Source organism: Choristoneura fumiferana, chromosome 27 (genome assembly GCF_025370935.1).
Source record: "Choristoneura fumiferana chromosome 27, NRCan_CFum_1, whole genome shotgun sequence".
Taxonomy (NCBI): domain Eukaryota; kingdom Metazoa; phylum Arthropoda; class Insecta; order Lepidoptera; family Tortricidae; genus Choristoneura; species Choristoneura fumiferana.
In genome coordinates this window covers 7,962,183-7,975,005 of record NC_133498.1, presented here as the reverse complement: position 1 = coordinate 7,975,005, position 12,823 = coordinate 7,962,183, and the positions used below count along the sequence as shown (strand labels likewise).

The window sequence follows — 12,823 nt, the reverse complement described above, 5'->3', positions numbered from 1 at the left end:
GTCAACGTTATACATAAGTGATCATTTTAATCATTTCTGTACCTTGTCGCTTTCAGTCGTTACACAATTTCGTATGGCTTTTGTGACAAGTGACAAGGTACAAAAGTGATCACTTATTTATGACGTTGACTGTACTATGTTTGGGCAAATAAATGACTGACTACGAAGCTTGAGGTCCCGGGTCCGATTCCCGGCCGGGGCAGATATTTGTATGAATAATACGAATGTTTGTTCTCGGGTCTTGGATGTTCAATATGTATTTAAGTATGTATTTATCTATATAAGTATGTTTATCCGTTGCCTAGTATTCATAGTACAAGCTTTGCTTAGTTTGGCACTAGGTCAGTTGGTGTCAAGTGTCCCATGATATATTTGATATTATTTTTATTTTCAATTTTGTGTTATTAATTGCCTTTTTTCTCACAAATGTATTAAAAAACGTCGTATGGTACACGGTTGGCAAGGTTTCACAAACTCTTGACGATGGAAACTCGTCAACTAATTTGTAAAAACTTACTTAAATACAGGGATGAATGTATGAGGTCCCTTGGTTAAGAAACTAAAAATAAACCTCTTAACTATATATCATCTCCTTTGTACTATGTTTGAGCAAATAAATGACTGATTACTGAATGACTGATGATTATTACAGGTAATTGTGTCTCGCATGGATATACACCGCGCGGCGTTCGCCCGCGACGCGTTGGCAAAGCGAATGTACGGGGAACTGTTCGCTTGGCTCGTCAAATGCGTCAACAGGGCGCTGGAAACTGCGCAGCATCGGAGCCATTTTATTGGTGAGTTTTAGGGCTGTATTAGCCGTTACCCGCGACTCCGCTCGCGTAGAATTCGTTTATTGCTAACCCGCGGGAATTATGCGATTGCCCGGGATAAAAACTATCCTATGTTGGTTAAAGTAACAGATGGTAGGACCTTGTGCAAGGTCCGCCCGGATTGCTAGCACCATCTCGCTCGCTAATCCTGCCGTGAAGCAGCAGTGCTTGCACTGTTGTGTTTCGGCGTGGAGAGTAAGACAGCCGGTGAAATTACTGGCACTTGAGGTATCCCATCTTAGGCCTCTAGGTTGGCCACGCATCTGCAATAACCCTGGTGTTGCAGGTGTCTATGGGCGGTGGTGATCTCTTATCATCAGGACACATGCTCGTTTGCCATCTAGTCAAAAAAAAATTTGGAGTTGAAATAAAAAATACAAAATGACTCCAAATAACCAATCATAATTTGATTGCTTACAAGCGACATCTCTTGTCTGGGCGAGCGGTTAGTTCCGAAAGAATGTATCGTCTCTCGATGAGAGCGAAACATAGATGTCGCTAGTGCTGCTGCTTAAGTAGCGTAGTAAAAATAAGCAACCTGAGATATGTGTGCATAGGAGAAATTCGTGTCTGTACTCCTGACCAGTGGTAGTGTAGTGGTATGGCACGCAGCACGGAATGCTGAGGACCTGGGTTCGATTCCCAGCGCTGGTCTCTTTTTCTGGTTTTTCTGTGCATCCATGTCTCAGTTTGAATTTTCGATAACTATCCTATCTCCTTCTCCGGGACTCAAACTATCTGTATACTGAATTTCATCTATATCGGCTCAATGGTTTGGACGTGATGAAGTAACAAACAAACAGACTTACTAACTTTCGCATTTATAATATTAGTAGGTTCTCACCGTGAAACCATGGAGGCGCAAAATGTATTCAGCTCTATGGAGACTATCTGACCAGAGGCCGTATTGTCTGACGCGCTGACGTTCGCAATCGCATTCATAGTTTTTTCACTTCTCATGCTCGTAAACTTCGTATTTATGCTGTATCTAGGCGACATAAAATGACTTTTTATGCTCTAGTGCATAAAGTAAAATCTTCGTCTAAGATCAATGTAATCAGGTGTCAACAGCCACAAAAAACCGTTTCTATACATATATATTTTATATATATTTTTAAATTTATATAAAACTAAAAGTCAATCAAATCAATCGAAATTTATAATTTGCTATTTCCTTTCCTCGCCAACGAAGTGAAAAGCAGAGTCAAACTCGAGCATTAAACCCATTTTCATCTCGACGTGTCTATCCACTCTCACCGTACCGGCTCTGGTGGCTATATGAACGTCTCGGGTAAAATGTCTCGTTTTATGCTCTTGTTGTACAGTCTACTCTTTAACTATGCACAGAAAAACCAGAAAAAGGGGCCAGCGCTGGGAATCGAACCCAGGTCCTCAGCAATCCGTGCTGCGTGCTATAACCCCTACACCACCGCTGGACAGGAATCTAGACACGAATTTTTCCTATGCATGCATATCTCAGATTGCTTATTTCTACTATGTTACTTAAGCAGTAGCACTAGCGACATCTATGTTTCGTCGACAGACATCACACTCTTTCGGAACTAACCGCTCACCCAGACAAGAGATGTCGCTACTAAGCAATCAAATTATGATTGGTTGTTTGGAGTCTTTTTGTATTTTTTATTTCAACTCTAAATTTGTTACTTTTACGGGTATCCCGTGAAACCATATCGAAAATACAAACTGAGACATGGATGCACAGAAAAACCAGAAAAAGAGACCAGTGCTGGGAATCGAACCCAGGTCCTCAGCAATCCATGCTGCGTGCTATAACCCCTACACCACAGCTGGACAGGAATCTAGACACGAATTAAAAAATACATATATATATATATGCAAATATATAAATATATAATACATATATTTATATTAAATAAAAAATACAAAAAGACTCCAAAAAATAATCATAATACTAACTTATTTTAACGGTTATTACCAGGTGTATTGGACATATACGGGTTCGAGACGTTCGAGATTAACTCTTTCGAGCAGTTCTGCATCAACTATGCCAACGAGAAACTGCAGCAGCAGTTCAATTCACACGTCTTCAAGCTAGAGCAGGACGAATATATTAAGGTACTAAACTAAACCCGCGGCTTCGCCCGCATTAGAAATAGCTTAACGCCGTCTTAACTCAACTGTTGTAAATTATGCCCGTGCTATTTTTACCCGACTGCCCGAAGGAGGTTATGTTTTTGAGCGTATGTATGACGTATGTATGTATGTGGGTATGTATGTCCATTTCTTTGGTCCTCGCTGCAGCCTAAATGGCTGGACGGATTGTAACTTATGAGGTATCATTTAACTGTCGGAGTGATATAGGCTATATAATAATTCAATATGGCGTCTGCGAAAAAAATATGGCGGAGGAATGAAAAAAATATTTTGGAATGTAACAATATGGGTATCAAATGAAAGCTAATAAATAGCCCATTCTAAATACATATGGGTTATAATACTTTAATCTACCGTTTTCACATAAATATGAAAAAATGTAAAATTAAACATTAAATTAAATAAATCAAAAGCCGACTGCTAAAACTAAAAGGAAGAAAATAAGTCTAGTGGTCTAGAACTCTGTCAAGAAGCTCATTTAAGGTTCAACAGTCGGGACCCATTACAAAGATTTTTTGAGCTGGTTACGATTTGAATGGGTCCCGACTGTTGAACCTTAAATGAGCTTCTTGACAGAGTTCTAGACCACTAGACTTATTTTTTTCTTTTTAGTTTTAGCAGTCGGGTTTTTGGATTTATTTAATTTAATGTTTTATTAGAAACTAGCTTTTGCCCGCGGCTTCGCTCGCGTTAAATGTGGAGTAACACAGATTTACTTTCTACGATCTTTATTTTCGTGTTTTAATTGATTTTTCGTAGAATTCTATTTGCAAATTTTTGAATTTAAAAATCAACCTAGATAGTCATAATTCGTACAAACTTTGAACCCCTATTTCACATCTTTAGGTCAGGGTTGTAATTTTAGGAAACCCACGTGTTTCATTTGCCCGCGACTTCGTACCTTACGCGGCATAGATTGTTCCCGCGGGATAGGAATAAGTAAATTCAATAGAAAACCACACTGTCCGCGATTGAATTGAAACAGGTTTCCATTATTTCAGGTATCGATTTTTAAAAAGCTTTCACTAATAGATTTTTTTAAATCAGCTCAGTTTTTCCAGAGATTCCCCCAAACCAAACAAACAAAGAAGCAGACAAAGTTAAATATTTCCTTATCCCATGGGAATTTCGAAAAATCCTTACTTAGTGCACTTCTATGATACTTTATCTACATGTGTGCCAAATTCAGGTCTGTAAAATCTGTATTTTAACTACGCGTCGTCTGTCAGTCAGTCAGCCTGTCACAGTATACTGTTTTATAGGTATGGATAAATTTTGTTACGTAATGAGTTGATTGGTTTGGTGTAGGTACCTACTTAATGTGTCCTCCTAACCGTTAAGGAGTTATACCTTCTATCATCAGCTCACCTGAATAAACAGAAAGAATACAACTAAAGGTGTACCTATACATGCATATGATATTTAAAGAAACTTCCTCTAACTCCTAACCGTCAAGGAGATTAACCTTTCATCATCAGCTCACCTAGATAACATGAAAGAAAACAACTATCAGTCTACACGTAAATATAATATTTAAAAAAATATCCTCTACTCCTGACCGTTAAGGAGTTTTACCTTCCATCATCAGCTCATCAACATGAGAAGATGTCTACCAGACGGAAATACTTAAATAACTCGAGAAAATATTATATAAAACGTAATGCGTGCCTACAAAATTTGAGGGTTGCCCTTGATTTCCCTGAGATCCCGTCATCAGATTCTGATTTGGTGACATGGGACTGCCTCGGGAGTAGATATTCCTTCGAATAAAAAAATAATTTTAAAAATTGGTACACAATTGAGTGAGAAATCAGTGAACATACATAAATAAATATATATAGCGGAACGCATAACCTCCTCCTTTTTTTTGAAGTCGGTTAAAGGGCTTTTTGCAGCGTACGTGCAGTATAAACTTTTGAATTTTGAAATTTCAGCTTTCTACAACCAGTAAAACGCAAAATCCTGTTTTTTCCCGTTCCCATAAGAATTTCGGGAAATGCTCTCTCAATGCTCCCCTACACTTCCCAAGGAACCCACTTGCCAAGTTTCAGCTTTCTACGACCAGTAAAACGAAAAATCCCGTTTTTCCCCGTTCTCGTATGAATTTTGGAAAGTCCTCTCTCAATGCTCCTCTACATTTACCAAGCAACCTACATGCCGAATTCAGCTTTCTACCAGTAAAAGAAAAGTCCCGTTTTTTCCCTTTCCCGTGTTTTCCCGTTTATGTCAGAATTTCGGGAAATCCTTTTGTAGTACTATCCTACACTCCCCAAGGAACCTAAATGCCAAATTTCAGTTATTTAGATATTTTCTCGTTCCCGTGGGAATTTTTGAAAGCCCTCTCTTAACGCTCCTCTACACTCCCCAAACAAGCTACATGCATAATTTCAGCTTTCTAGGACCAGTAAAACGAAAAATCCCGTTTTTTGCCCTTTCCCGCGGGAATTTCGGGAATATATTTCTAAATGGTTCTCTTCACTCTTTAAGCAACCTACATGCCAAATTGCAGCCTTCTACGACCAGTAAAACGAAAAATCCCATATTTTCCCCTTCCCGTCAGAATTTAGGGAAATTCATTTGTAGTGTTCCCCTACACTTCTCAAGGAACCTCAATGCCAAATATCAGTTTTCTAGGACCAGTAAAACGAAAAATGGATTCCGTTAAACTGAATATAAATCCCGTTTATTCCTTATCCCGTGGGAATTTCCCAAAACACTTAAGACTGTTTTTTTATTATTATAATCACCTACTTCTATGCCAAATTTGAAGTCTAGTACTAATTATAGTTCATAGGATTCCATGAAACTGAATATATAAATTCCGTTTTTTCCTTATCCCGTAGGAATTTCCAAAAATCCTGAAATCGATTTTCTGATTAATGTAATACCTACTTGTAAATCAAATTTGAAGAGTCTAGTTATTATAGTTAACTGAGATAGGGTCACTCGGAATCGAATATATAAATCTCGTTTTTTCCCGTTTCCGTAAGAATTTCCAAAAATCTCCAAATTATTGGATGCTTACATTGTATAAGGTATCTATGTGCAAAATTTTAAGTCTCTAGGTCCAGTGGTTTCGGCTGTGCGTTGATATATCAACGATTGGTTTTTGATTGACTTTATCACCACATTACCCCCTTTAGGGGTTGAATTCTCAAAAAAACTGAAACACGTGTTTACTTATTTATTGTTAAGAGTACTCCTGTGAAGTTTCGAATAAAATAGTCTAACTAATCTTGTTTCCCCATACTAACTTTGGACCCCCATTTCACCCCCTTAGAGGGTGAATTTTGAAAAATCCTTTCTTAGTGCACCCCTAGACCTTAAAAGTAACCTACGTGCTAAATTTGGAATCCCTAGGTCCAGCGGTTTGGGCTGTGCGTTGATACATCAGTCAATCACCTTTGCCTTTTATATATATAGATATACGACGACAACTGTTTACTTACAGGATTCTTGTTACCATGACAACACATTAAATAAATGTCTTAGAGTTTTGCTTGATAAAAGGTTACGGTAATTGTTATTTGTGATACGAGGTTGGTAAGTAAGGTTTTATAAATGAGTTGATGAGTGATAAATCCGAGCCGCAATGCGAGTAAAATGGCTCGTTTTATGCTCTTGCTGTACAATCTACTATAGTTTGTTAATTCTGTACTCTTATACCACAGGAGGAAATATCGTGGAAGATGATAGACTTCTACGACAACCAGCCGTGTATAGACCTGATAGAGGACCGCCTGGGAGTCCTGGCGCTGCTCGACGAGCAGTGCCGCGTGCCGCAGGGCTCCGACCAGGGCTTCGTCACCAAGCTGCACGAGACTTGCCACAAGTACCCGCATTTTATGAAGCCGCGCTTCGGGAATGCTGGTCAGTGTTAACAATACAATACAATGACTCTTTACTTTATTGTATACCAGAAATAGTAACAGAAAACAGGTACACAGAGGGAAAATTAAATTACTAGGTAGACAATAGGCGACCTTATCGCTTAAGGGGCTACCCGAGGTTTTTAGGGGGATTATTCGAGTGTTTCAACCGTCTCATTTTTCTGGACACTTTTTACTCGCAACATATCCTCACACATCTCTGGTGTGTGTTTTTGCTGCATGAACACACATTTGGTATGCCACCAAGAGTAATGGCATCTTGAGGCTCCGGGTTCGATCCCCGGCCGGGGCAGATATTTGTATGAATAATATGAATGTTGGATGTTTAATATGTATTTAAGTATGTATTTATCTATATAACTATCCATAGTACACAAGCTTTGCTTAGTTTGAGACTAGGTCAATTGGTTTCAGTTGTCACATGATATTTTAATTTATTTTTTTATCTAAAAAGATATCATCATCATCATATCAGCCGTAGGACGTCCACTGTTGGACAAAGGCCTCCCCATAGACCTCCAGTTGCTTCGGTTGGAAGCGGCCTGCATCCTGCATCCACCGTGAACTCGCTACTTTAACCAGATCATCCGTCCATCTCGTCGGTGGACGTCCAACGCTGCGCTTGCAGAGTCTAAAAAGATATATTATAATAAATATGTTCAATTTCTTTCAGCTTTCATTATAAAGCACTTTGCTGACAACGTAGAATACCAGTGCGGCGGATTCCTCGAGAAGAACAGGGACACCGTCTCCTCGGAGCAGCTGGAGTGCATCAAGTCAGCCACCAGCTGCCGGCTGGTCCACGCCATGTTGGAGTCGGAGCGGGCGGACCAGAGCGCCACGCTGCCGCCTCCTAGCAGGAGACGCGCCCCGGCGGTGCCACAGGCCAGTTTGACTGTGAGTATAGAACAGGGACACCGTCTCCTCGGAGCAGCTGGAGTGCATCAAGTCAGCCACCAGCTGCCGGCTGGTCCACGCCATGTTGGAGTCGGAGCGGGCGGACCAGAGCGCCACGCTGCCGCCTCCTAGCAGGAGACGCGCCCCGGCGGTGCCACAGGCCAGTTTGACTGTGAGTATAGAACAGGGACACCGTCTCCTCGGAGCAGCTGGAGTGCATCAAGTCAGCCACCAGCTGCCGGCTGGTCCACGCCATGTTGGAGTCGGAGCGGGCGGACCAGAGCGCCACGCTGCCGCCTCCTAGCAGGAGACGCGCCCCGGCGGTGCCACAGGCCAGTTTGACTGTGAGTATAGAACAGGGACACCGTCTCCTCGGAGCAGCTGGAGTGCATCAAGTCAGCCACCAGCTGCCGGGTCCACGCCATGTTGGAGTCGGAGCGGGCGGACCAGAGCGCCACGCTGCCGCCTCCTAGCAGGAGACGCGCCCCGGCGGTGCCACAGGCCAGTTTGACTGTGAGTATAGAACAGGGACACCGTCTCCTCGGAGCAGCTGGAGTGCATCAAGTCAGCCACCAGCTGCCGGCTGGTCCACGCCATGTTGGAGTCGGAGCGGGCGGACCAGAGCGCCACGCTGCCGCCTCCTAGCAGGAGACGCGCCCCGGCGGTGCCACAGGCCAGTTTGACTGTGAGTATAGAACAGGGACACCGTCTCCTCGGAGCAGCTGGAGTGCATCAAGTCAGCCACCAGCTGCCGGCTGGTCCACGCCATGTTGGAGTCGGAGCGGGCGGACCAGAGCGCCACGCTGCCGCCTCCTAGCAGGAGACGCGCCCCGGCGGTGCCACAGGCCAGTTTGACTGTGAGTATAGAACAGGGACACCGTCTCCTCGGAGCAGCTGGAGTGCATCAAGTCAGCCACCAGCTGCCGGCTGGTCCACGCCATGTTGGAGTCGGACCGGGCGGACCAGAGCGCCACGCTGCCGCCTCCTAGCAGGAGACGCGCCCCGGCGGTGCCACAGGCCAGTTTGACTGTCAGTATACTCATATTTATAATTCAGTTCCATTAAATCTATCACTGTGTTGCGATTATTATGAAGCGTTCCATAAATACTACATATATAATTAATGAAAGAATGCATGCAAGTAAATAATTTATAAGTAATTTTAAATACAATATTTAAATGCTTAGTTGGCAACCTGTTTAATTTCGCAAACTCTAAAACTGTATATATTTCAGATCTGGTGCTGTGGGTTTTTGTCCAGCAGTGGTGTAGGGGTTATAGCACGTAGAACGGATTGCTGAGGACCTGGGTTCGATTCCCAGTGCTGGTCTCTTTTTCTGGTTTTTCTGTGCATCCATGTCTCAATTTGTATTTTCGATATGGTTTCACGGGATACCCGTAAAAGTAACAAATTCGGAGTTGAAATAAAAAAATACAAAAAGACTCCAAAAAAAAAACAGTCATAATTGTATATATTTCAGGATTTATTTCAGAGCCATCGTGTAGAACCCTTTAGGTTAGGTTAAGTAACTTTTATAAAAATCCTGGAATATTAACATTTTCAGAATTATATAACATTTGGGAAATTAAAAGTTGCGGAGGTCCATATCAATGAACTAGAAGAATTTCTTTGCTCACATCTCATAAGGTCCCGGGTGAGCAAAGAAATTCTTTTAGTTCATTGATATGGACCTCCGCAAAGTAACGCCTGATTCAATGAATTATTTTGAAATGAACTAGGTTGCCAAACGTTGACAACGGTATCGGTGATGTTATTTAAAGGAATATTTTCTAATCCCTCAGACTTTTTCTATGACAAATACTTTTATGTTTTTTTTTCCTTCCAAAGCTATAGATAATCTTCGGCATTTTAACGCACAAAAACACAAAATAACACTTTTAAATACCACGCGCAAACAACGTTAAACTTTGACAGCAATAGACAGATGACATTTGAATTTAGTGTTACCAGTGCAAGAAATTAGTTCTATTGGTTTTCCGCCATATGGCGAGGTATTTTATAATTCTGGTCAGCCTTTATATGTCGTGCAGCTTTTTATAAACAAGTGTTGTTCCAGCAACCGCCGCGCCGTGCGTCCGGCCAGAAGCAGACCGTGGGCGCGCAGTTCCGGGCCTCTCTGTCCGCTTTGATGGCTACGTTGTCGGCCACCACCCCCCACTACGTGCGCTGCATCAAGCCCAATGACACCAAGGAGCCGTTCCAGTTCCACCCCCACAGGGCCGTCAACCAGCTCAGGTAATACGACATGTATAAGTGTCATGTCAATAAACACGCAGCCATCTTGCTCGTCCTTATATTATAAATGCGGATATTTGCGAGTGCGAGTATAAGTTTTAGTGCGAGTGCGAATAGAAGTGTGAGTGAGAGTGCGATTGGTAGTGACATTGCAAGTGCGAGTGTGATTGGGGAGTGCGAGTGGGAGAGCTAGTTTGTGTCGCGTCCGGCCAGAAGCAGACCGTGGGCGCGCAGATCCGGGTCTATCTTTCCGCGTTGATGGCCACGTTGTCGGTCACCACCCCCCACTACGTGCGCTGCATTAAGACCAACGACACTAAGGAGCCCTTCCAGTTCCACCCCCACAGGGCCGTCAACCAGCTCAGGTTTAAGTGTTATAGGCAGCAATCTTGCTCATGCTTATAATGCGGATGTTTGCAAGTGCGAATGCAAGTGCGAATAGAAGTGCGAGTGGGAGTGCGATGAGGGTGAGAGTGCGATTGGTATATATTGAAAGTGGGAGTGTGATTGGGGAGTGCGAGTGCGATTGGGAAGTGCGAGTGTGTGCGAATGAGAGAGCTTGTGTGTGTCGCGTCCAGACAGAAGCAGACCGTGGGCGCGCAGTTCCGCACGTCGCATGGGGACGTTGTCAGCCACCCCCCCCCCCCCACTACGTGCGCTGCATCAAGCCTAATACTAAAGAGCCCTTCCAGTTCCACCCCCAAAGGGCTGTCAACCAGCTCAGGTAATACGACATGTTTAAGTGTCATGTCAATAAACAAGCAGCCATCTTGCGCCTGCTTATATTATAAATGCGGATGTTTGCGAGTGCGAGTGTAAGTTTTAGTGCGAGTGCGAATAGAAGTGTGAAAGGGAGTGTGATTGGTAGTGACATTACAAGTGCGAGAGTGATTTAGTGTGATGAGTGCGGGTATTTGTAATACGAGTGCAAATGGAAGTGAGAGTGGGAATGTGACTTGGCGTGTGGGCGTATACCTTTACTTGCCCGAATATCATTTGACCGAATTTCACTTGCCATACCAACGTTTGCTATAAAATATATAATGGCGACCGGATGGCCAAGTGGTTAGAGAACCTGACTACGAAGCTGAGGTTCCGGGTTCGATTCCCGGCCGGGGCAGGTATTTGTATGAATAATACGAATGTTTGTTCTCGGGTCTTGGATGTTCAATAAGTATTCAAGTATGTATTTATCTATATAAGTATGTTTATCCGTCGCCTAGTATCTATAGTACAAGCTTTGCTTAGTTTGGGACTTCGAATTCGCCGCTAGAGGCGCTAGTGTAGCGTGAGGTCACCGAAATGTCAAATCTAATAGTTTTTGGGTGAGCTACGCGGGTTTATTTATAATTAGAACAATTTTGTGAATATTTTGCATTACCTGAAATTAATTATGGCAATTATGCGTTACGGGGCAATGAATGTCTGTGTTTTGAGACAGTTTTGTATTTTGGAAACTTTTGTCCTCCCTTTTTTTCCGAACAAAACGGGACTAAGCAACACTGTGGTTTCTGGATATTTTTATGGTACGGTTTTATGGTGTATTAAACATGATTTTAATCTAAACTTTGTTTTAACGCCCGTAATAAAAGACTTTGAAAGCCACACTTAAACACCTCACGCAACAGTGCGCCATCTAGTGAGACAAAAAACGATAGCCCTCATTGGTGTGAAGTGTCCCATGATATTTATTTATTTATATAAAACCGTGCTGTTTTCAGATTTTTTTAAATGTCATCCTATAGGATGCACTAGGTTAGGTTAGGTTAGGTTAGTTTAATATGAACTCTGAAGAAAATACTATTTCAGAAATAAATTGCTTTATGGCAAATGAAAATTATGGAAAACGATGCATTATTGCATATGAAATTCGGGCAAACGATAGAGAACCATGTGTGGAAGTGGGAGTGCGAGTAGGAGTGCAGGTACCAGTGTCTGAGTGGGAGTGGAAGCGAGACTTACGTCAAACAGATCTCAGAAGTGATCTCCCTTAAATGATGACTTTTGTTTCAGAGCGTGCGGTGTTTTAGAAACCATTAGGATATCAGCAGCCGGTTTCCCATCCCGATGGCTTTACCTGGACTTCTTCAATAGGTCGGTATTATTGTATAATAATTTGGGTACAACCCGCTTTAAAGTACTCTCGATTCTGAGGAAACAACTTTCAGGTCAAAAAATATTTATCGGGATATCGTCACTACTTAAAAAAAAAACTCTTATCTCAAAATGGATAACTTTTCTGAGTGCACTTTATGACCATTCAAGGTTCAATTTTGTTGACGTATTGATGACGATAAATTTAGGCATTTATAATTTCGTATTTGTATTTATCGATGATTTGTTTGCCTTGAAGGGAGTTTGTTTAGTTTGTTTTAACCCTTTTCCAGGCATAGTGCATATGGCAACCACATAAATGTACACAAATATTCGACCTTACTGAATATACAATATGGCACAAAATCATTTGAATTCGGCAAAAATTAGGAGACCCACTTGCTCGTTTGACATCCAGTCGAATAAAAAAAAAAAAGTTAAATAAAAAATATATTATTTGTTATTAAATTAATCCCTCATGGGTATAACATAAAACTATGATTTATTTGGTGGTAGCACATCTAAATTCGCGGGGCCTGAAAAAGGGTTAAGCGATTTTTATGAGCTCTAATGGTGTACAAATTTTTAACTCAATCGGTTCAGTAGTTTCGGAGCAAATTCACAGAAGGTCACAAGGCTAATTTGCAGACAAACAGACAGTGACCCTGTGTGGTTTAACCCTAAGTAATAAAAAAATAAGTAAGAACATTTCTTTG

General features: G+C 41.9%; 1 protein-coding gene across 1 annotated transcript in view; it reads left to right on the top strand.

Moving 5' to 3' along the window:
- The window catches only part of didum (dilute class unconventional myosin), a 66,140-nt gene that overhangs the window by 13,206 nt on the left and 40,111 nt on the right, over positions 1-12,823 (top strand). Inside the window, exons 11-16 of the mRNA XM_074108508.1 lie at positions 653-797; positions 2,794-2,930; positions 6,641-6,839; positions 7,533-7,756; positions 9,835-10,013; positions 12,027-12,107. Coding sequence (XP_073964609.1) covers positions 653-797; positions 2,794-2,930; positions 6,641-6,839; positions 7,533-7,756; positions 9,835-10,013; positions 12,027-12,107 — 965 coding nt within the window. The remainder of the gene's footprint in view (positions 1-652; positions 798-2,793; positions 2,931-6,640; positions 6,840-7,532; positions 7,757-9,834; positions 10,014-12,026; positions 12,108-12,823) is intronic.